The sequence below is a fragment of the Danio rerio genome, chromosome 25, assembly GCF_049306965.1.
Source record: "Danio rerio strain Tuebingen ecotype United States chromosome 25, GRCz12tu, whole genome shotgun sequence".
Lineage (NCBI taxonomy): Eukaryota > Metazoa > Chordata > Actinopteri > Cypriniformes > Danionidae > Danio > Danio rerio.
The window spans coordinates 20528049-20552597 of record NC_133200.1 but is presented as its reverse complement, the minus strand read 5'-3'; the positions used below and the strand labels follow the sequence as shown (position 1 = coordinate 20552597).

Genomic DNA, 24549 nt, shown 5'->3' with positions numbered 1-24549 from the left:
GCAAGGTTGAAAAATTCAACTTGAGCAGACATTTTGTGTAATGCAAAAAACATCCATGGAGTAAACTAGAGTGAAAGACCAGACACACTAGAGGGCACTCTACACATCACATCTGCCACTGAATCGAGCTACATCTCCCAACATGCCCTGCAGTCACACACCAGTTTCAGGCCACCTCTTGATTACACATACACAGCTGAAGCTTGTCATGACTAGGCCCACACGGAATCTGCGCGTACAGAATTCCGCAGATTTTCCGCAGATTTCTGCAGATTTTTAGCCCATCATTAATTCTGTTTATTTACTTCAGTAAATGTATAAATCTGAATGTATACAGTTTTTATTCAGTAATTTATTACTTTTTATTTCATTTATTATGTTTTAGTTATGATACTCCGCTGGATACTCCCAAAATAGTTCCGCAGAATTTTACCAAAATTCTCTGCAGAAATAGCAAAAAACATCCGCAAATTCCGTCTGGCCCTGGTCATGACTAATTACATGGACTATATACCCAACACTTACACACACATCTTTATTGAGTCTTGACTCCCACTTTATATTAAGTGACCCTAACTACTTTGTACTTATACCAAAATAATAATTTGTTACAATGTACTTATTGTGTAAATACATGTATTTTCTTATGCTTGATTAAATACCTGTATGTAAATACATATGTAATTAAGTTATGTAATTACATTTGTAAATACACTGCTGACCATCCCTTACACCTTAACCCACACTTAAACTTACCCATACCACCAAACCTGTCCTTAACCCTACCCCTATCCCAACTCAAGAGCACCACAAGTGTTCTCAAATACATTATGAACACGGTAAGTACATTGTATTTATTTTTTGATGCAAGTACATAGTAGTTAAGGACACTTAATATAAAGTGGGACAGAGTCCTGTTTCCCTGTAGTAAGCACTACCAAGCGTTTCCCTGTTTAGTCTTGCAGTGTTTTATCCTTGTACATTTATAATGTTTATGTTTGTTTTGATGCCAAACTCAACCATTTACCTGTTATACCGAATACTCTTTGGAGGATTAACTTCATGTTTGCCTCTATCACTGTTTGAACCTTGCCTGCCTGACCATTCTAATAAAAGCTGCATTTGGATCTGACCCTCGTTGTCACCTCCAAGCATAACAGACGTGTTCTGCGTTCTCCCCACATTTGTTGTGAACCCAACATGTTATTCTTTAGGTACATCTAGCGGGTTTTGACATTTGCTATTGCAAACTCTGCATCAGCTGTTTAATTTCACTTTGGGCTGTGTTTTTAAAATGGGTGTTTTTATGCTATTTCTATATATATATATATATAGAGAGAGAACATTAATGAATAGTAAAACATGTATGATATTAGCAGACTCACGTTTAGCAGGCCTCCGTAGCGAAAGATGTTGAGCAGAGAGTGCACATGGCTCTCGCTGGTGAAGTAGAGCCGGGTTCGAACGTGTCGACCCGGAGACATCACACCCCGCGAGTACCTGAACCACCAGGAGAGATGAAAAACACAACCTGATCACTCACAGGTTCTGAAAGACACAACATGGCTTCTACAACAGTGTGTGTGCCACAAATCTGTATAGTTAGCTAAAGCCAAACTACTTCAAACTTATAGCAAGATGCCCAATATGTTCAATAAATATGAATGGTTAAATAGAAGGCTGATCATTTTCTTTAAAAAAAATTAAATTATGCACATGCTGTTTTGTCTATTGAATGAATATACTGTATATACATTTTATCAAAACATAGACACCTAAAAAAGCGAACCCTGGCTCAATTAGACAACTGCCAAAAAGTTGTTGCTACCATCGGTTTGTATAGTATGCATGTATCTGTAAACCTACAGGAAATAATAAACTAAAGAACTTCAGAGGATGTATAAAGTGCACAGTGATTGAGATTGACTGTGCTCGCCAGTACAGAGACTCACAGTGGGTGCAGCTTGTTGACGGCCTCATCCTCGTGAGTCCTCTGAAGATCCAGCTGAATCTTCTTGACCAGCGGCAGACAGTAGGCACTAGCGATGTCCAGCTTCTCTGCTTTAGTGATTCCATACTCCTGAAAACAACATGAGTGTATATGCAGATAACAAAAACTAGTTAAAAAAAAAAAAAAATATATATATATATATAAAAAATTAATCCTGATTTTTCATCGCCGATTCCAATAGCCAATGTTTTATAAGCAAATTGATCCATTTAAAAAAAAAAAGCAAGAATTTTTTTTTTTTAATTAAATCTATACATGTATGTTCATGCGTGCTGAATCTGCATTGATTTCATATTAAAGGCAACAACTGCACTTGATCCAAACAAAGGTAGTACAGATATTAGCTTGGGCAGGTAGTAATTGAAATTAAAGTTCAAAATAAAAACATAATGATCTGTATTGATGAATTCATAATGATTTGTAAAATTTAACAAAAACCGATCAACTTCCTGCTCATTTTTTTCAAAGCATGTAAAACTCCAAGTGATTGCATAAACATGAGCTACAATGAAAACTACCAAAACACAAAAGTTTTATTTGTACAATCGTATTGTTTAAAGGTGAAGTAAGCAGGATTCCCTTTGGCTAAACTAGTTATTGCAGTTCAAATTCAAAATATTGGAGGGGGTGTTTTTTTACATGGAGGTTGCCAGATTGAAGAATATTTGTCTTGAATATATGTCTTGTTTCTACTAAGAATACTAAGAATATTTGTCTTGTTTCTAGTCCAAATATTTAAAAAATCCTAAATTAAGAGGCATTTTCTAGACAAGCAAAACATATTGTCTTGAAATGATAATATGCCAAAATAGAGTGAGTGTTTGCTTAATAAAAGCAAAATAATCTGCCAATGGGCGAGGCAAAAAAATTATGTCAAAAACAAAAAACAAGATTTATTTGCTTACCCCATTGCCAGATTATTTAGCTTGTTTTAAGGAAATACTCACTTCATTTTGAAATGTTATTTCTCAACACAAGCCAATATTTTTTGCTTGTCTGGAAAATGCTTCTTGATTTAAGAATATTTAGATATTTAGACATTTAGATATTAAGCAATTTTTGCAGTGAATAACCAAACTCCGTATTGCTTTTCAGATAAATAAAAAGTATGTTCACGTAGCTAGCATGTTTCTTAATGATCTACAAACATTTCATTTTATGCAGCATCTTTAATTTTGAAAACATCATGCAATCACAGAAGTATCAAACGATTTATATTTTCAACCAGTTGATTGGTGTACCTCCAAACCAAAGGTAAAGTAATAAAAGGGATGTAATTCGCCATGGTCATGGTCTCCTTTACCTGTGGGATGATGATGTCTGCCAGCGCTTTGGACAGATGGAAGAGCTCCAGGGTGTCCTCCAGAGCAAGAGAGCTGTTGTGCTGCGTGTCGTATTTCACGCAATCGTAGATGTCTGGGATCTTGCTAATGTCGTAGCGGCCGTTCTTCATTCGGAAATCCCGCTCCAGTTTAGACCAGCGCTGCAGCATGAGCTCCAGAGACTCACTGTGGTACAACTGCAGGTCTGACAATGACACACATTAACATTACACATACAACAAATCATATGTTTTTACCAAGATTTACTGAACACACATTCTGGGGTCATTCGGTGTAACAAAAGTTGCAGAAATCTGGTCTAAGTTTAAACAGCAACAATAACATAACAGATTTAAATGAATGAACGAATGAATGAATGAATAAATGAACGAATGAACGGACGAACGAACGAACGAACGAACGAATAGAAGAATATTATATTATTAAATAAAGAAAGAGAAAAATGTATTTTTAAATACTACTAAAATAATAAACTTATATATTGTTTTAGAATTATTATAATTATAATATATTAAATGAACTCATTAATTATCAGTCCAAATTTGTAATTCAGAATCAGATATTTAGCATACATACATACATACACATATATATATATACACACACACACACACACATACATATATATATATATATATATATATATATATATATATATATATGTGTGTGTGTGTGTGTGTGTGTGTGTGTGTGTGTGTGTGTGTGTGTGTGTGTGTGTGAACATATGCTATTTATGCATATTTTACATAGATTATCCATTGTTTACAAAATAAACCAACCTAAATAATCTAGTTAAGCCTTTAAGCCTAGTTAAGCCTATTACACTTTAAGCTTGAAAAATATCTAGTAAAATATTATTTACTGTCATCATGGCAAATATAAAAGAAATCAGTCATTAGAAATTAGTTCCTTAAACTATTATGTTTAGAAAAGATCTTCTTTGGAAAAACTTTACAGGGGACTAATAATTTAGGTGGGCTAAAAATCCTGACTTCAAATGTACACTGCCTGCAACACTTAAAATAGGCACCGACCAGCAGATTTGGGGTCTTCCAGTCTTCTGCAGATCTGCTGAGTGAGGCTTTTAATGAGGGTGTGAACTTGATCACAGGTCCTGACGGGATTGATGATGATCCCCATTGAGTTCACCAGAGACGGGCTGCCTGTCGGAGCCAACTGAAAGACACGGCACACATTTAACATCGATTTAGTTAATCTGAGATTAGGAGTTAAACAGGCAGTGGCTTCACCTTGCTGTAGTCATCGTCATTGAAGTCTTTGCTCTTCTGCATGATCTCATGTAGCCGAGCTTTGACTCTCTGCTGACAGTCGGTGAGTGAGTCGCTGTCACTGTCCAGAAGCCCGTTCATGTTGGCACTCTTCACCATCTGAACCAGGATAGGGGTCAACTCTCCTTCTAGAGCTAACAGACCCTGAACACAGCCATGCAGAAAAAAAATAATGTTAAATATAATAAATCAAATTATCAAAAATAAATTAATCAATAATAAAAAACAACAACATAAACGCTAATAGAAAAAAAAAAAATCATAAATATTAATAAATATTATCAATATATCAATATTCATAAATATTAAAATAAACAAAATCTTTCATTTAAAGACTTTTAGAAAACATACATTTTATAAAAATAATCGAATAATAAAAATATAATAAAAAATAAAAAGAATATAAATAAATGATAAAAATAAAAATAAATAATAAAATAAATAAATAAATAATATAAATGATGAAAATTCAATCAATAATAAAAACAAAAATTGCAAAAAAAGAAAACAAATATATAAAATATAAAAAAAACAAAAAACAAAACAAAAAATTAAACACTTTTAAATAAATAAAGCTATCATTTAATCTAATGTGGATTTTGAAAATAATCATTTGTAATAATAACAGATCATTTATATACAACAAAAATTTTTTTTTTTAGTACAAACAGCATTAAAGTGTAAGTGCAATTAATAATAATAATAAAAAAACAATAAATCAAACAATAAAAATTTAAAACAAAACAAATAAAACCCATAAATAAGTAAATAAACCCAATTCAATCATGGAAAAATCTGAAGTATTATGCATTTATTAAAACTAATACATAGTTTGTGCAACAAAAATATTTTGTTGTTCGGTAAAAAAACTGTTACAAAGTCCAAACCAGCAAATAAAATGAAATAAAAAGTAAAAAAAAATAAACAAAATAAACCGATACAAAATAAATATGAAATATTTGAAATAAATAAAAAAATAAAATGAAAATGAATACACATTCATTTATAAAACAATAAATAAACAAAATTATATATATTTTAAAAAGTAAACAAACAACCCACATTTATAAATACACAACTACAAAATTTAATACTACTATAGATAATAAATAAATAAACAGAAACCAATAAAATTAAGTTAAACATTGTAATTTTCAGTAGTTGTCACATACAGTATTTTGAACAACAACAGTTCACCCTCATCTACAATAAATACATTATGTACCAACATCCTCTTGTAGACAAAACCCAAACAAACCTTTGCGAACGCCGCCGCCGTCATCTGCACACGACCCTCATCCGAGGCATAAATTTTGAGGTCATGGCGGTAAGTGCTGTGTAAACGCAGAAGACCACAACCAGGGAAACCTGCATAATCACCTGCATAGACACAGACAAGTGGAACTTAAAACAGCGAAAGAAAACAAATTTACAGTCCAGAACAGTTCACACAAAAATAAACATTTGCTATTCATTTATTCGCCCTCAGGGCATCTTTTCTCATCAGTTGAACAATAAGGCTTTTACTAAAACCTTGGTCTTTGGTGATTTATAAAATACAAGTCAACGGCTACTGGGAATTTGAGAGTCACATACAGGCAAAAACAAAATTAATACCCCAAAGCCTGAGCTCCATACCAGGAAAAGTAAAAATTTTGTAAATAATGTTTCTTTTTGGCACAGACAGTCATTTTCCTTTCTCAGTGGATCACAGGGAGGACACAGGTATTCAATTTGTTTTGCCTATAGGTGTTTTTTTGACTTGCATTTTTATGAAATCACAAAGGATCACAGTTTCAGCTTCTACTGAAGAAAAGAAAAAGTCACCTACATCTAGGATGGCGTAAGTGAACAGCAAATTTTAACCCCTTCACCCCTTTTCTGCAAAATTCAAAACTCAATTTCAAGCATTTCAATTCAGCCACACTCTGGCAACATGGGCTTAGGAGCTTCTTACAAGAGCATTACACTGCACTCCAACAACGAGCAAACAAAAGTCTGATTTGAGATTCCAGAATGTCCATCTGAGAGAACTACCTGAACTAACCTATTTTTATTTTTGGTCTGTTCATGCATGTCACATTATATGACATCATGTTTAAACCCTCTTTTTACGCCACACCATTGTATCTTAATTTTCATTGTAATTTCAACAACTTACTTTTTAAATGATAATGGTCTCATCTTCATTTTTGTAATTCTTCATCAACTTAAACTTTTTGTCAATTATGAGTAGGGCTGGGCTAATAAAACAATATTGATAGTAATCAACCGAACACTATTGTCAATAACGATTAAAAAAAAGTTAAGTATGAAACTTCGGTATGAAGAGCTATAGCTTTATTAAAATGTACCTGCTGAGTGCACGCCTTGGAAGAAATGCCAATATGCTTAGGGTTTTTCCAATGGAGGCGCAAGTGGCAACCTAGTTGAAAACATTTTAGAATAACGTGTGTGCACCGCGATTCATGCAAGTAAAATTAACCAATCGGCTTCACACTTTGCATGCAACATACATATTTTTGTAATAGTGGCAGACTTAGACAAACACAGAACACCCAAACACTGCAGAGCTTTTCAACGTGCTCGCACTTTTCAAATGCTTTTAGACGCAAAATGTGAACATGTGGGTTTTGCCACCTTAGGTCAGAATAACAACAGTAGCAGTGAAGTAAAGATTGTAAATAAAAAACAATGTAGAATGGCTTTTTGGCTTCTTTTCCTGTGCATCCCAGCCACTAGCGACCCATCTGAAAGATTTTTCAGTATAGGAGGTAATGTAGTCATTTAACATCACAATTTGTACTGTTGCAGCATGTATTTGAATAATCCTTTACTTGAAAGCTCAGATTTAATAATTAAGTTTGCTTTGATTGTTCAGCGTTTACACTTTATCATTGCACACACTTTGTAACATTTTATTTATTAAGTTTGAGTCTCTTTAAAACTCTTTTGAGTCTCTTTTTTTTTTTTTGGTTTTTGATAGGGATGCACCGATATGGATTTTTTGGCCGATACCGATAACCGATAATTCTTCAGACTTGGAGACCGATAGCCGATATGTATAGGCCGATAATCATAAATATTTTAAATTGTTATATTTTTATACAGCAAACTTCATAAAAGATTGAACTGCTCTTATGAACTGAATAGCCTATACACAAAGCAAAAAAGCTATAGCTTCAAAATTACAAGGTGATTATAGACCTATATTCACGATTTCACATAAATTAGCATGCAAAAAATTATTTCCTTTTCTTCATAGCAAATTAACATGCAAGTTGATTGTTGCATAAAAATAATAGTTTAAATAACAAAATGGTATTTAATTAACAAGCAAGATAAATATATTTAAATAAGATGAAAATGAAAGAGCTAAGAACTGAAACCCTCATGAATAAAACATGTTACAGTGATGTACACATGGACAAATATGTCATGTCCGAAAAAGCCTTTATCAGAGGTGTTTTGATAGTTTAGAGTCACCGTACAAGCCAACAGCTAAATACAGATAGTACGTTTAGAAAATGCGGCACAGATTCATCCTATTTGGCATTTTGACATGTCACATGTACAGTAGGTGCTGCTTGTCAATCAGACACGTCTGCGCTCGTTCTTTGCCGTCAATCGCAGGAAAATGATCGATGAAAAGTTTATGATAAACCACAGAGAGTTTTACTCAACTGTAGAGGCAGAGTTGCCATCAGAGTCCGATTTTGATACAAAATCTAAAAAAAGAATTTATTTAATGCTCTAATGTAATTGCTGTTTCACAAACCTGTCATATATTTGCTAAATGTTTAATAGAAGTCATTATTTTAAAGATTATGTCTTGAGTATCTGATTTTTCCTTGGTGCTGATGTGCTTTCATTTTCTCCATCTCACTCGCTGCGAGTTTAGGCGAGGGAATGTTTATTTAGTAAAACTGGCCTCAGACAGTTTTCTCTGCATCAAACCTGCAGGAAAATATCAGGCTTTGCTAAAAGGCTGGTTATTTTACCAACAATTAGGGTCAATAGCGGTAGCCTACTTCAGATTTCATAGAAAAATCAATAAAAAAAAATTTAAAAAATCAATGTCATAACAAATGCTCAAATAATGTAACTAGTTTACAGCAAGCATCATGTTTTTGTTATCATGTCACAAACAGTAGGCCTGTAGGTCTGTTATTTTTTACTGAAGAAGATATATTATTTAAGCTTATCAACAGAACTATAGAGACTGTATTATGTAAAAAAAAAAAAACACAGAGTACACCAAGATCGGATCTGTATTAGTCGATACACAGAATTTAGGTCGGATCGGTTCCAAAAAATGGTATCGGTGCACCCCTAATTTTAACTCAAATTTTATCTATTGTTTGTGACTTATTTAGACAAGATATCAGATATGTTTGACACAAAAAAAAACAACCAATCATATTTTGACATGGTGTGACACTAATGCTAGCATGCTAATAGGATGTCATTAACAGGTTGTTCAAAATATGATAATAGTGTTAGAAAATATTATACTGATATAACCCAATAATAGATAGAAACATTGCAGACCAATCAATTGTAAAAAGTCTATCCATACTAAACTAACAAAACAACAGTAAACAAATTTGCTAAACTTATATCCTACTAAGCAAAAACCTCTGTTTAATGTTCATATCATGGAATCTTCCGCAAAAAAAAGCAAAGCATGGAATGTTCCAGTGACGGCCCACTCATCAGATTAGTTTAATGTAATGGACGTTAATGAATTAAATGATGAATGGGGCAGATGACGAATTCATCCAATATCAAGGGCACGCATTAAAAAAACAGCTCTTCTTACCACATTCAATAGGAGACTCACAGCCGAGGGACCTGCAGCTGTCTATAGTTCACAATTCAAGGTAAAAGAACAGCACATTAACCACTACAGACGATGGTTTGGTCTGTGAACTTTGACATTTAATGAGGTACAACCAATTAGCTGCAAATACGGCCTCAGGTTGGAGGTCCAGGGGGAAGAAACTGAACTTTCAGGTAAAAAAAAATCCACACCATAAAGTAGTATTTTGTGCTGGTGTGCTAAAAGGAGTTATTTGAGGTAAAGAAAGCATTCATTCATGCTGGAACAAGCCTTTGTAAGCCAAGCCCACAAAACAAGCAGGAGAAACAGGTTTCCTGCCCTGAGCAATGACTGCAAATCTGTTTCATTGCCCCGTGATCTAAAAACAAACACAGAGTCTGACACAATATCTTGTCAAGTCGTCACAGCAATTTGTCATGGCCTTAAGAAAAAAAAAGTTTCTGAAACTACTGTTTCTGCAAACTACATAAATTGGTTTCATTTATTGGGTTCATCTCCAAGAAATATTAAAGGAACTACAAGATGTAAATAATTTAAAATATAATATCTTATAATATTTGTTATATATATATATATATATATATATATATATATATATATATATATATATATATATATATATATATATATATATATTATTTAGAGGTCGCGTTAACCGAATATTTTTCGTCATTGACAGATTTTCTTTCAGCTGTGACAAAAAAAATCTGGATGTGATCCGTCATTTTAAAGCTGATGGCGATTGCCCTTGTTTTGTCTCCTCTTTGTCACCGCTTGGTACAGTTGCAAAAATGTCACAGCAGCTGAGTGTGAGAAGTTTCTTTAAACGGCCAAATAGTGGTGATATTAATAATAAAGGTGAAAAAGAGGAAGTGATGCAGTGGGCGATGAAGAACATACAGGCAAAAATACAATCCAATTAAGCAGGAGCAAGGAGGTCAGGTTTATTGTTATTATTTATTTTGTCCTTTGTTTGATTATTTTTGTTTTATTTTAGGATATGTATGCTGTTTGCATTTTATTCAAAGTTTAAACGCAGTGCCTACACTTTGTGTTTACATTATAGCCTGTGTTCGCTGTTATATCAACTCAAATGGTTTTAATACCATTTATCAAATACCAATGTAATATCAAAAGGTTTTATATAAAGCTACAGGTATATGAAGACAGAGTCGTGCCAGTTCCTGGCTGCAGCGAACATTACTCGCGGGCCGATTCTGGCTCGGATGCGGCAGCATCAGCTCGCTTATGGCTGCCACATCTGGCCCAATTGACTCGGGCCGGAATCGGGCAGTGAGTCCACAGGCATCCGGTCCAAGTATGGCAGCCGACATTGGGGCGAGGGGTAAGTCTCCGGCAGGCGAGAATCCAGCCGGAACTGGCCCAAGTGTATTTTGCTATCTGGAGTGGGTTGGAGTGCGTTGTGAGCACTACCAGACTCAGAGGGGTGCAGCTGCACCCCTGATACAAAAGGAGCGCGTGCTGTAGTATTTTTTCCCGGTGAAATGAGTGCTTGCAGGATCGGGAAATCCCACATTCAGAGAATCCAGCGAACTTAATTCTGATCACAGCCTTAGCAGAAATGTTTTTTAACTACAAAACGCTGGCGAGAAGTCGACTTTCCGAGGCAAAGACACAGAATTTAATGACAACTGCCTCTGCATCAGTCTCCTTTGATGCGTTTGATTTCGCACTGGCAAGCACCCAGTTCAGGTCGACGCAGGAGGAAGAAATAAGTTAAGGCAGATAGGAGTTTTTGTTCATTTGTCAAATAAATAAATGAATAATTTAACGTATATGCTCCTCGTGCAAGTTCATTATTAAAATATGAATGAAAAAAGTGATCAGAAAGTCAGCAAATTAAATAACGATCAATAATAGGTTATGACGGAAATTTTACAACCCTCTCCATCAAAATGACAGACAATGAGAAAGTCTTCTGCGACCTCTGATATTATTTATAATACTGAACTTATTGCAGAAAAGATTAGCAATATATAAAGTATAATAAACCGATCCTTTATTATAGTTAAATATTATATGTTCCCCCTCCCACCACACCACATGACAACCTCAATAAATTACGCAATTTTGAGTGTGCCTCACATACTGCCCCAGGTGAGTGCGCTTGACAAACCATCTATAGAAAACACACTTTTTTATCCCTCTAATACTTTCACTAACACTTGCACCGGTTTTGCACAAGTGCATTACTTACTTTTATACAATCACTCCATATATCTCTTTAAAAAAAACATTGTGCATTTATGAAGTGTGCTTTATACAGGTGAGTGGGCTTGACAAAGCACCTGTAGAAACACTCTTCGCTCTATATAAAAAACTCCCCCCACCTTACTCTAGAGCTTAATTTTTTGAGCACTAAAAGTTGCTTTGTATAATTAGCTCTTCTTGTGTTTATTGCCTCTTCTAGCTGAATTACTGAATGCCTCTTTACTTGTCAGTTGCTTTAGACAAAAGTGTCTGCTAAATGACTAAAGTTAAATGTAATACTATATAAACCGATTTTCGTTACAAATACCATGATGTAATAATCTATTATATAGATGTGCTACACTATTATATATAATCAGTAATAATATATTTAACTTATAATATTTTTATAATAATTTAATTTATAATGTTTAATAAAATATGATATTATTATATTAAACATTGAATTTTAACTGACTTATTTTACATTGCATTACATATTATATAATACATTACATTACATTATGTACACAAGTGTATCGATTATTTTTTCTTATTACTTTTATAATTATTTAAAATAAACACACAAACATGTATATGCATAATAATACATAAATATAGTATACTTTATCATATTAATTCCCTAATTCCATCTTTTATCATGAATGTTAAAAAATCTTTGCAAATGACAATTAAGAGCTCAGTTATATTTCAAACAGGAAAAAAGAAAATGACTTACTTAATTTCTATTCATTTCAAGATACACAAATGAAACTGAATCAAATGAAAAATAAATCTTTGTAATCTTCCCTAAAATAAAAATACTGTGCAGCTCAAACATTACTGTACATTGAACAATACATTGAAATGTTGCATAACAATGTATTGTTAAATTATTATTCTGTTGTAGTTTTATCCAATTTGATGTTATATTTTGACATACTTGTTATTCAGTACCATTTAAACTTTACAGTAATGTTATTTTTTAGATAAGTTTGCAAAGTTTTACTGTTCATTTGATAGGAAGCCTTTAATTGTCATTTATAAGGAATTTACAAAGCATACATAGTAACATAAAATGTAACTATCAATATATGATTAAATAATAAGCTATATAAATGTTAATTTGAATAGTACACATACTAAATGATTTAAAAAAAAACACCAACTATTCTTAAATGATTGGTTTTGGCATTGTAAATAATGCAATGCTTAATTTACTAATGAAAAATGAATCAGTAACAAAGTATGAATCATTCAGCACATTATACATGTGTTTATAAATCAAGAAAACAACATTTGCAGTACTTATAAACACTTATAAACACATCTATAGAGTGGAGGAACTATGACACCACTTTCTAGGCTAATCGGCCTATGTGCCTAGGCTAATAGACCTATGTGCCTTTTGGATTGTTTTTACGTGGGAAATACATTTGTTTTTGTTTACGGTTGTTCTATAAGTTTTAAAACTGTATGTATAAATCTGCCAACATAGTAATATCATCAGACATATTTAAATAAGTGTATCGCTCGCGTCAACACAGCCCGCTTACCTTAACAGACGACAGAAATGAAACGTAAGGGACAAGTCTATCAAATGCCTGCAAGTACCATCATGGACAGAGAGCAACAATCAATATTCCTTTTTTGTCACGAAGTACAGTGAAAAGCAGCCCATACAGTCATATCTACCATACATTTTATGGAGGAGTGTAAATACTGCAGTTATGACCGAGTTAAATGTGTTCAGATGATGAAAAAAAAGATGAAAAATCACTTGATCACGTGAAAATAACAGTTAACATGGATGTATTTTTACACATTTATTCACATGTTTGCATTACTGAGAGCAGGAAAGAGTAAGGCTGCACTAGTAAGCAGTATCTTCATAATATTGTTTATTAAAATAAATGATCAACAAATGAATCTGTCTCCACAGCCTTTACAAGTAAAGGAATTATCTACACACAATCTGAATTCCCAATTAGAAAAATACTACAAACTATAAAAGACTAATTATGAAAATACTTAAATAACAGACAAATCCAAATGCCCAACGCAAGCGAGCTGCGCTCCAGACCAGATCAGCAAGATGACGTATAATGTCCCCGATACCGCCTGTAGTCCCATTTAGCAACTTGATAGCAACCGACTTTTTAAAGAAGCATAACCGATTTAAAAACTCAAGACTGTGCTGTAACTGATGTGCTTTTTGTCGTAGAACAAAACATGAAAGTATATTGACTTTGTGTTAGCCACGAACCTTATTTAAGCAATTTTACTCAAACCCCATTCAAAAAACCCATTGACTTTGGGAAGAGGGAACTTGAACTGCTAAAATGCTAACTCGCATTAAGGTTTTTGCATACAAATTGACGTCATAGTTCCTCTACTCTATTAATATAGAGTTAATGCTTAACAAATAATGAATTAAATATTTGTTAATGCTTAAAAAATAAAACATAGTTTGTGGTTATTAAAAAGTGTTACCCATAATCTTTGTTTACCAAGTAGGAAAAGTTAAAGTTCCAAAAATGTACAGTAAACTCACACTTAAAGCTCACTGAAATAGTTACAAAACATTAAACCAGGGGGTTTTCTTACTTCTAATTGAGAAGACTTCAAAAGACTTCTAAAAGACTTCATTCTCGAGATTCAAGACTCTTTCGGGCCACTGTCTATTGTCTCATGTGTTTCTGCAGTGTCATACCTTGTCCTCCAGGGTACATGCAGCGGAAAGCTCTGCCCAGCTCCTCTGCCTGAACTCTGCCTGCTGGAGTCAGTTCACCCCCCCACTTCAACACCAGCAGCAGAGACGGACCCTCCTTCAGAGTGTCTGCAAAGGAGAGCAAAAGTTAGACAACTGCAATGCGACACACTTCAAGTTAAAAAAGATTTAAATGCACATATTAAAGCCTCAATATAACTACAGGTCTCACTTCTACTCACCAAGGCTGCATTTATATGATTTAAAATAATAATAAAACTGTAATATTAAAATATTATCGTTACCGTAGTAACAGTTTTGTAATTTCAGATGTTCATTCATTCATTTTCCTTCGACTTAGTCCCCTTTATTCATCAGAGGTCGTCACAGCAGAATGAACCACCAACTTATCCAGCATATGTTTTACACAGCGGATGCAATCCAAAACTGAGAAACACCCATACACCAATCTTTCACCTATCCCGCATGTATTTCGATTTTGGGGAAACTGGAGCAACCGGAGGAAACCCATGCGAACACATGGAGAACATGCAAATTCCACACAGAAATGCCAACTGGCCCAGCCGGGACTCAAACCAGCAAACTTTTTGCTGTGAGGCAACAGTGCTAACCACTGAGCCACCATTTCACCCCAATTTCAGATGTTAATTATGTAAAAGGATGTGAAAAATGGAGCGACGATGCAGAAACATTCAGCTTTAAACTCATCATAGAAATTAGTTAAATATTAAAATACATTCAATAGGAAAACAAGTATTAAAAATGAGAAAACAAAGTATACAAGTATGAAAATGTACGCTGCTATATTTTCTTCTCCATAACAACAATAATTCACCAAATGATGGCACTGAGAAAAAGGTTTGCTAACTGCAAAGCAGCTCTCTGGTTCATGTTTTTACATGTGTGTGGCCTCGACAGGAGAACAAAAGAACTAATCCAGAGATTTTCATGTCAGAGCCTCTACCATATCATCACCACTGGCCAATGGTCATTCAAAAAGCTTATCCGCTGCTTTCACATTTAGATGTTTTGGCAAGCTTGTTTTCACTATAAATAAAAAAGGTAATAATAACTGTTATCCCACAATTCTGCCTTTATTTCTCAAAATTGTTAGTTTGCACCTTATAATTTCAAGATACACATTTATAATCATGACTTTTTTCCCAGAATTGTATATATGTATATGTATATGTATGTGTGTGTGTATATATATATATATATATATATATATATATATATATATATATATATAATATATATATATATATATATATATATATATAATATATATATATATATATATATATATATATATATATATATATATAATATAATTTCTATTACCATTATTATTATTTATATTATTATTGTTATTAATATTATTATAAATAATAGAGTGATTTCTGAAGGATCATGTGACTCTGAAGACTCTGAAACTTGCAATTTCAAATGCAAGTTTATATCTTTCAATTTGGAGTTAGATACACTTAGAATGCTGACTTCTATCTTGCAATCCTTGATGAAACAGTCAGAAATTTTAAATATAAACTCAAAATTGAGCAATAAACACAGAATAGCTGGAAATTTGTGAAAATAATAAATAAATAATTTTGCAAAACAAAGCCTGAATTGCATTAGAGCCTAAAGAAAAAACAAAAAAAAGTAAAAATTCTGAAATGCAGAATTGTAGAAAAGTCAGAATTGCAATATATAGTCAGAAATGTAAGAAATAAAGTCAGAATTGTAAGAAAATCAAAACACTGTAACTGCAAACCACAACTGCATAAAAAACTGTGCAATTTGCAATTAGGAAAAATAAATAAATAAATGCCAGAATTGTGAGACATAATTGCAATTGGTGGTTCATTCCACAGTGGCAACCCCTAATAAATCAGGAACTAAGCAGAAGGTTTATCTGCTGAAAAAAACTGAAAAAAAGTCAATAATAAAGTACCAATTCAGATTTTTTGTTCTTTAGCCATTTTGAGTTTATATCTTACAAGTCTATATTTATAAATCTCAAATCTGAATTATCTTTGTCAGTAATATATTCACATTAATCAAACCTTTGTGACATAACCTGTAAAAATTTAATTGTCTAAAATAACCTCAAAAGTCTCAATAACCTTTTTTATCTTTGTATCATATGACAAAACTTTCAAAACAAGCTCTAATTGAACTTTGTTTAGACCTTTGATTTTTTATTTATTTTTTTACATTCTTTGACTGCTCTCTAAATACAAACCTTCTTCCTCGCTGGATGCTTTTGGCTGGCCATTTGGCAGATATGTCAACTGCACCTTCCTATTGATCCCTGAGAAATGTCCATACCTGAAAGACAAATACACAGGACGGGGACATAAACACACCAGCCCCTCTTAATCAACATTCTCCCTCTGAACAACAGACACACACACATGGCACAAAACACTGGCCTCACAGCACTAGCGGGTGCTCGTGGCCTCCATGTTTCTGGAAACATGTGTTTGAGTGACCTTCATAAAGCTGGCAGGGGTTAATCTGGGCCATACCAGGAATGACAGGCTTTTGGAGGAAAAAGAAAAACGTGGCATTGGAGGCACGTTTTTAAGTTGCACAATTTAGCAGAGAGTAGGGAAATAAGGATAAATGATGTATGTAATGTTTTAAGTAAATCTACGCAATGTATATGTCAAAGGTTTATGGTCAGTAAATTTTTTTCTTGAAGTAATACTCTTATTTAGGAAGGACGTATTCAATTGTTCAAAATTGACAGTGTGCAAAAAGGCACAAGACTGGTTTGCCCCGACGTGATGCTATTTTCAGAATAACGCAACATTAATTTTGCAGTTTTCCGCCACGTTGTTTAAATAGCAAATCCATTTGCGCCACTTTGTGGACTCATGGGTGTTTTGGTCTAGAAAAGAGGTGTGTTAAGGCACATTGTTGGCACGTTGCTATTTTAAAACAGACTGTGTTTGATTAGGGTTGGAGCAAAACTGTGCAGAGCAGCGGCCCTCCAGGAATAAAGTTTTAGACCCATGATTTAGTTGTTCAAGGGTAAAGACAAAAGAAAACAAGCGATGCACAAGGATCAGCAAGTACAATTGAAGTCACTCGTTGTCTTGGTAATGTAAGTGTAATGTAAAAACATGACAGGATATTTCTGTTTTTAGCATTCCTTTTTTCTGGTCAGAATTTTATTTAGTTAAACATAAGTAAATAGTGCTCTTCTGCCTAAACAAATTTACAGAGCTTAAGTTTGATTTATATTCGCACATTCACTCATTTTTAAACAGTGACATCTTGTGACACGTTCCCACTCTAATGTTACTTTGAATATTGGGTCTGAAACAGCGTGTAGGAATGACTTCAAAACAATATCAGCACTATTAAACTGACTGTGAAACATTGTTGTATTTTATAGTCATTGGCTGGTTATATGATTTCACTATTTGGAATTTGCAAACAATACTAGTCTGAAATTATATTATTAAAGAGATTAGGGGAAACACAATTCCTGCAACCGCTGGCCTGTCAACAACTACGCTTGACAAAGTGCATGTCTCCACAGAGTTTTCTAATTAGTGAATGACAGGGTCTGATATTATGCAGGGTGCTTTTAAACCTGCCTTACTTAGCTCGGTTAAATCGCACTAGAGTTCGTTTTCCTTCTTGGTCCTTTTTTTTTTTGGGGCAGGTGTAAGTGTAGCAATCGTACTCGAGTGCGCATCAAAAGCAGACCAAAAAAGCGTACTGAGACCTCCTTGAAGAGGAGAGACATTACATGACAAATCGTTGGAAACATTTCAGGAAGATGTCACAGTTTGTAATGTGCCCTCGCCGTTCCCAATGCCTTAAAACATTGTTTTTTAGGCACAGCCGTGCTTTATTTTCAAAATGTATAGTTTGTCTAAACTGATGTATACAAAATATATAATATACTATGACCAGAGATACAATCAGCCAGCGCAGTCGACCCTCCAAAGTAAAAAGCCACATTTTGTGTCTGCCGGTTTGTTTACTTGCAGGAGGTCCATTGGCATTTTCCTGCAAGTGAATTCTGACCAATCGAAAAGCAGTTTAGGAAATACGCTCAATAACTTCTGGCCAATGAGTGATGTAGATTTTGTCAAATGACTGCATATTGGTTCTTTTCAATTGGTTCGGACCAAAGCAATCAGTGTGGTGTGAAAATGACCCAAAGACGCCCTTGCTCCGGACCAAATGAACCTAACTACAGATGTGAAAGCACCCTAAGGTTGCCTATGGTCATCTATTCGGTGCGTGTTTATGACTCAAGGAGGCGTGGCTTTGGACAGCAGGGGAGAGACCTGCATGTTCAAAGCTAATATGCTAACGTTAGCATTTTGGCAGATCACCTACTGCACTTTTAATAATTAAATCTAATTTAATACTTGACCTAACTATTTGAACTTGATTTAAACCTGGGCTAGACATATTTTTTACCTCAACTGAGTCCATTTCCCACTATTAGCTCTGCTGCATTATGTTCAATCATCACAAAGCACTTCCCCAAGCACCGTTTTCCAGTTCATCTGTTAATCTGGCCCTGAACAACCGCTAATGTGTTGATTAGGATCCTCGTTTGAGGGGTGAGAAGGGAAGTGATGCATGGTGAGAGATTAGAAACACTCTCAAAAATGGCATGCAGGCGCCACACAGAACTACAAAGGGGATTCATCTCATCTCTGAGATTCGTCAAACTCAGAGCCCTCATTAAGTGTGAGTCATTTGGGCAAGATTTCAGGTTAATGAGGGTTATGATCCACTTTGCCTGCTTTTCTAAAGAGATATGAGGGTGCGCACTGATTATCATTCAGGCTGGACTCCCTTCAGGACACAGAGAGGGACACAGAGAAGAGAGAGAAAAAGCATGAGGTTAAGAAACTTGTCCACTTAAGGAGGGAGAGCATAGGTCAAAGTGAGTTTCATATGGTCAGATCTGCAGGAAATACATTACATGCTCCTCTAGAAATGTAATATGTGATATTATTATACATATTATTTTTGTTTACATCCTAATTAAATTTCATCTGATATTTTAATCCAAATATAACACATTTAATAAGCTTCACAATAAGTTAGCATTCTTTTCTTTTATATTAAATGGTTAGTTTACCAAAAACATCAATTATATTATCAAGTAATCACCCTCATGTTGTTCCAAACTCCTTAGACATTTGTTCTTCTTCATAACACAAACTAAGATATTTTAGAGGAAATCCGAGAGCTCTCTCATCCACCATAGTTCATGACTTGTTCTCGGCAATGACTAAAAATAGACCATATTTAATCAGAATATCATCAAGCTACAATATTATGTCCTTGCATATAAAACAAATATAATTGCTTAAAGTAATTCGACAGTTTCTTTTCCTCAGTGTCAGTATATGGTGCACATAGGGTTTTTCATTCATTTATTCATTCATTCATTCTCTTGTCGGCTAAGTCTCTTTATTAATCCAGGGTCGCCACAGCGGAATGAACTGCCAACTTATCCAGCACGTTTTTACGCAGCGGATGCCCTTCCAGCCGCAACCCATCTCTGGGAAACATCCACACACACACACACACACACACACACACACACACACACACACAAACACACAAACACACACACACACAAACACACACACAAACACACACACACACACACACACACACACACACACACACACACACACACACACACACACACACACTCATACACTCATACACTCATACACTCATACACTCATACACTCATACACTCATACACTACAGACAATTTAGCCAACCCATTTCACCTGTACCACATGTCTTTGGACTGTGGGGGAAACCGGAGCACCAGGAGGAAACCCATGCGAATGCAGGGAGAACATGCAAACTCCGCATATAAACCAACTGAGCCAAGGTTCAAACCAGCGACCTTCTTGCTGTGAGGCGACAGCACTACCTACTGCGCTACTGCATCACTAAGGGTATTTCATAAACAAATTTTGGGAGATGCATAATCAGTTTGACGAGGCTAATTCAATATTGACAATCATTATTATCCAATCAGCATAAAACCAAACCCCTATAAATAGTCAAGCATGTCCTACCTCCACTTCTTTCTTGACTTTAAACATCCCTCCACCACCATAACTGCACACTTTTAAACCTGATCTCAAACCTAAGTGTCAAAATAGTCCGTAATAAACTGCTGAACGGATGTGGTTTGTTCTGAGGATGTTTCTCATAACTTTCTGGACATTTGAACAAATCTGGACCATTTCTGTCTATGGGAGGTCAGAGAGCTCTTGGATGTCATCTAAAATATCTTAATTTGTGTTCTGAAGATGAACAAAGGTCTTGAGGTGTGCAACGGCATGAAGGTGATTAATTAATGACAGAATGTTAATTTCTTTGAATGAAGTATCCTTTAAAATTAAATAATTAATTTTGCATGAAAATTGCACAAGATTCATTTAAATATAAATATAAAAAAGTTTCATTTTCATTCCTTTCTACTGTTATTGAAATTAATGAGTTACAATTAAATTACATTACTGATCAAAGTTTAAATACCAGTGTAAGTCAAAAATAAAATGCATATGTTGGATGGATTAATTTGATTCCTTTCAATTTTGGCAACACCGATTGGTCTAAACATTTTATAAACTATTTTATACAGTGACGCTAATCAAAATTAGTTTTTAACCAGACCTTATTATAATTGTTATTGGCAAGACTTTGTGCCCAAAGACATGAAAAGAGACATGAATACTTTCAGAAAAAAAGGGAAAAAATGTATCAGCAAATGGAAGTTTACTCACATCTCCAGAACCGTCTTGAGTTGCTCCAGTTTGGATTTCTTCTCCTCAATCTCACAGTCATTATGCAGGACCAGCTCTGCCAACAGCTGACGAGCGATATCCAGCACTTCCTGCAAAACATCAAATAAAGCTATCATAATAATATAAAATCACAGCTGTATATTGTCAGAGATCGATTTAAAAAGTCTAGGCCTAAATCAATTGTCAATTGTCAGACCAAAACTGAGTCCCACTGCCGCAGCATTTAAAATTGTGAGACACGCAGCATTATACACTGTTTTTCATGCAGCTGTGAATTTTGAGATTGAGCTTTTTGTGTTTTTAAGGCTAATATAAGAGTCATTACTATAATAACATCAATAAAACACTTTTAGGTGTTTTGTTTTTCACACCTTTATAAATTTGTGTAATTTCAGTTACAATACATATTTTTTTAAGAATTGTTTTTTTGAAATACGTTTTTTTTCTCTCCATAAATCTCCTTTTATGTCTCCTTTTATGTCTCCTTAGCTGTTTTATTCAAATCTGTATTCTGAAAATGTTTATTGAACGCATCAAACATAATTCTTCTGATCATATACATTTTGTTTCACATTAATATTATACCGTGCTTAGCATAATTGAGTACACCCCATTATGAAATTTTTATCCATTTCTAAGTGAATTTAGGCAATGTATTTTGGTGCATTTGAACAAAACAGACTTATTAAATGGATATATTCAATAAAACAATAGTTTAGTCACCAAACATTTACAACAATATATTTAAATTCAGGCAAAATATTTAACAAAAATTACAAACTACATAATTTCAACAAAATTCTCTTGAATTTTGTTATTTTTAAAATGTTATATAATATTTTCTAACATATAATTTGGTTTTCACAACAATTTAATGGTAAAAGTATTGGTACAAGTATTTATTAAAAATTGTTCAAGCAACCAGTAAGAAAACTGTAACTCGAAAGTGGCTACAACTCGAACCCCCCCACGAAATCTGAATGGTTGGATATTGTATCTAATGTTCAAAATATGGAGAAGATGACTTTTTCCTTAAAACTACAAATAACCAAATACCTGTATTATTGGGAGAAATGGATTGTACTCATGCCTTTACACAGTGTAAACTGATCTTTATATGTATTTGTTAATGTGACCTGTAACAAAACATGTAACACGTCAACTGTTCAATTATGTTCAAATGTGTTATTAAGAAAATATATAAAAAAACATATTATTTGGGCGTACTAATTTATTACCATTATCATAAGTTATTTTGGTAGATTAGATCAAGATTTGGCTTCAGTACTGAATAATCTAATGTATATGCACAAATCTAACATTGTAAAGCTTCCTATAAAAAATATGAATTTAAATGAGAGATTTGTGAGGGGTGTACTAATATATGCTGAGCACTGTACATTAACATTTTATTCTACCAACATATGTTAATTTATGGAGGGCAAAAGGCATTACTAATATATTAAAATTAGCACATTTTTCATTTAAAAATGCCTCATTTTCATATTTGACAGAATAACATTTTAGAAAAGTTGTAATACAAAAACTGTTTGCAATATTTATAATGTAATAAACCAGCAGGGAAATATGATGAAATCTATTTTTTTTAGCCTCTTCACCTGCAATGTCTCTAAAAATGAGACAGCCTGACCTTGAACTTCTAATTCTTTTACAAGATAAAAAATAAGGCTGAAGGCAAGACTCTGAAATATTAGTCATTTATGGCAACTACTGAACAAGTAGCAGCTGTCATAAAAATAAATTAGTCACATAGATCACTTGCACTTCAACAACAGACCCACCTGGAGTTGTTTTGGTTTCTTCAGTTTGAGTTTTCCGCTCTTATATCCACCATATTTTTCAAACAATTCGAAAAACCTAAAAGAGATTGAATCAGTCAGTCATAGATCTGTCTTTAAGGCAGTCAATCACACGGCAATGAGAAGTGAAATTGCTTTTCAGTTCAATTCTGAAATGTAAATTGGCTAAATCTGTTTTTCATTCTTTTTTTAAATAGAAAAAATGTAATGTGCACAGACTGTCTTGTTTTATTTACTAACTAATGTATCCAATGCATTTTTAATTCACAAAAATGGTCTGTATATTTATAACTTATATAATATAATTGTAAAATTAGGCAATTTACAATTTTATAGTTACTACTATACCATTTTACACTTAATTGTGTGTGTTTTTAAAGTCATATTTATTAACTGTATTTATTTATAATAATAATAATAATAATAATAATAATAATAATAATAATAATAATAATAATAATAATAATAATAATAATAAATTATTGTTCTAATTATTACTATTATTATTATTGACTTTGAGAAGTACATTCAACTGTACAACAATAAGTTGTACACAAAAATACCCCCAATTTTTTTATAGTATAGTACAGGGGTGTCCAAACTCGGGCCTGGTGTCCTACATATTTTAGTTCCAACCTTAATTAAACACACCTGAACCAGCTAATCAAGCACTTACAAGGTATACTAAAAACTTCCAGGCAGCTGTGTTGAAGAAAGTTGGAGGTAAACTATGCAGGACACTGGCCCTCCAGGAACGAGTTTGGACATCCCTGGTATACTATATATTAAACAAATCTAAAACATTCATTCAAACAGAGACATATATACAAACATACATATATACAGAGACATATACAGTGGGAAAAGAAGCGTTGAACACTTCACCAATTTTCTCAGAAATTCATTTCTAAAGGTGTCATTGACTTGAAACTTTCACCGGACGTTGATAACAACCAAAGAAATCCATATTTGCAAAGAAATAAAAAAATCTAATTAGTTTACAAATTAAAATGCAATGACACAAGAAAAAAATATTGAACACATGAAGAAAGTGAGGTGTAGAATGGCACTGAAAGCCCAGACAGCAGCTGAAATCTCTCAGTAGTTATTCAGCAACCCTTTGCCCTTTGTCACTATAAATTAATATTCGCTGCTTCAGTGCAACATCCACATTTTCAGGATGATGAGGATGAAACCAGGGTGGACATTTCAGGAAGACAATGATCCAAAGCACACAATGAAACTCTTAAATACTTCCAGAGAAAGGAAATCAAGCTGTAGAATGGCCCAACCAATCACCTGACTTGAATCCAATAAACAATACAAAGAAAAAAATCTTAGTTTAGATTTGATGGACGAGAACCACAGAACCATCGCGATTTGAAAAATTCACACCTGAGCAGTTCATGTGACTTTAATCTTTATATGAGAGGCGTCTTTAGGCTGCCATCACCAAAAAAAGCCTTTTATATGAAGTATT

General features: G+C 33.7%; 1 protein-coding gene across 45 annotated transcripts in view; it reads right to left on the bottom strand.

Moving 5' to 3' along the window:
- ppip5k1b (diphosphoinositol pentakisphosphate kinase 1b) overlaps window positions 1-24549 on the bottom strand; it is an 84920-nt gene that overhangs the window by 39513 nt on the left and 20858 nt on the right. For 19 of the 45 annotated variants that reach the window (XM_073943029.1, XM_073943034.1, XM_073943043.1 and 16 more), the window contains 10 exons: window positions 23052-23127; window positions 21229-21338; window positions 16674-16759; window positions 14411-14536; window positions 5902-6023; window positions 4605-4787; window positions 4389-4530; window positions 3315-3538; window positions 1953-2080; window positions 1386-1500 (listed from right to left, as the gene is read on the bottom strand). In XM_073943029.1, the coding sequence (XP_073799130.1) occupies window positions 1386-1500; window positions 1953-2080; window positions 3315-3538; window positions 4389-4530; window positions 4605-4787; window positions 5902-6023; window positions 14411-14536; window positions 16674-16759; window positions 21229-21338; window positions 23052-23127 (1312 nt within the window). Of the gene's footprint in view, window positions 1-1385; window positions 1510-1952; window positions 2081-3314; window positions 3539-4388; window positions 4531-4604; window positions 4788-5901; window positions 6024-14410; window positions 14537-16673; window positions 16760-19237; window positions 19262-21228; window positions 21339-23051; window positions 23128-24549 lie in introns of all 45 variants that reach the window. The other 26 variants (XM_073943038.1, XM_073943046.1, XM_073943040.1 and 23 more) reach the window with 3 other exon arrangements.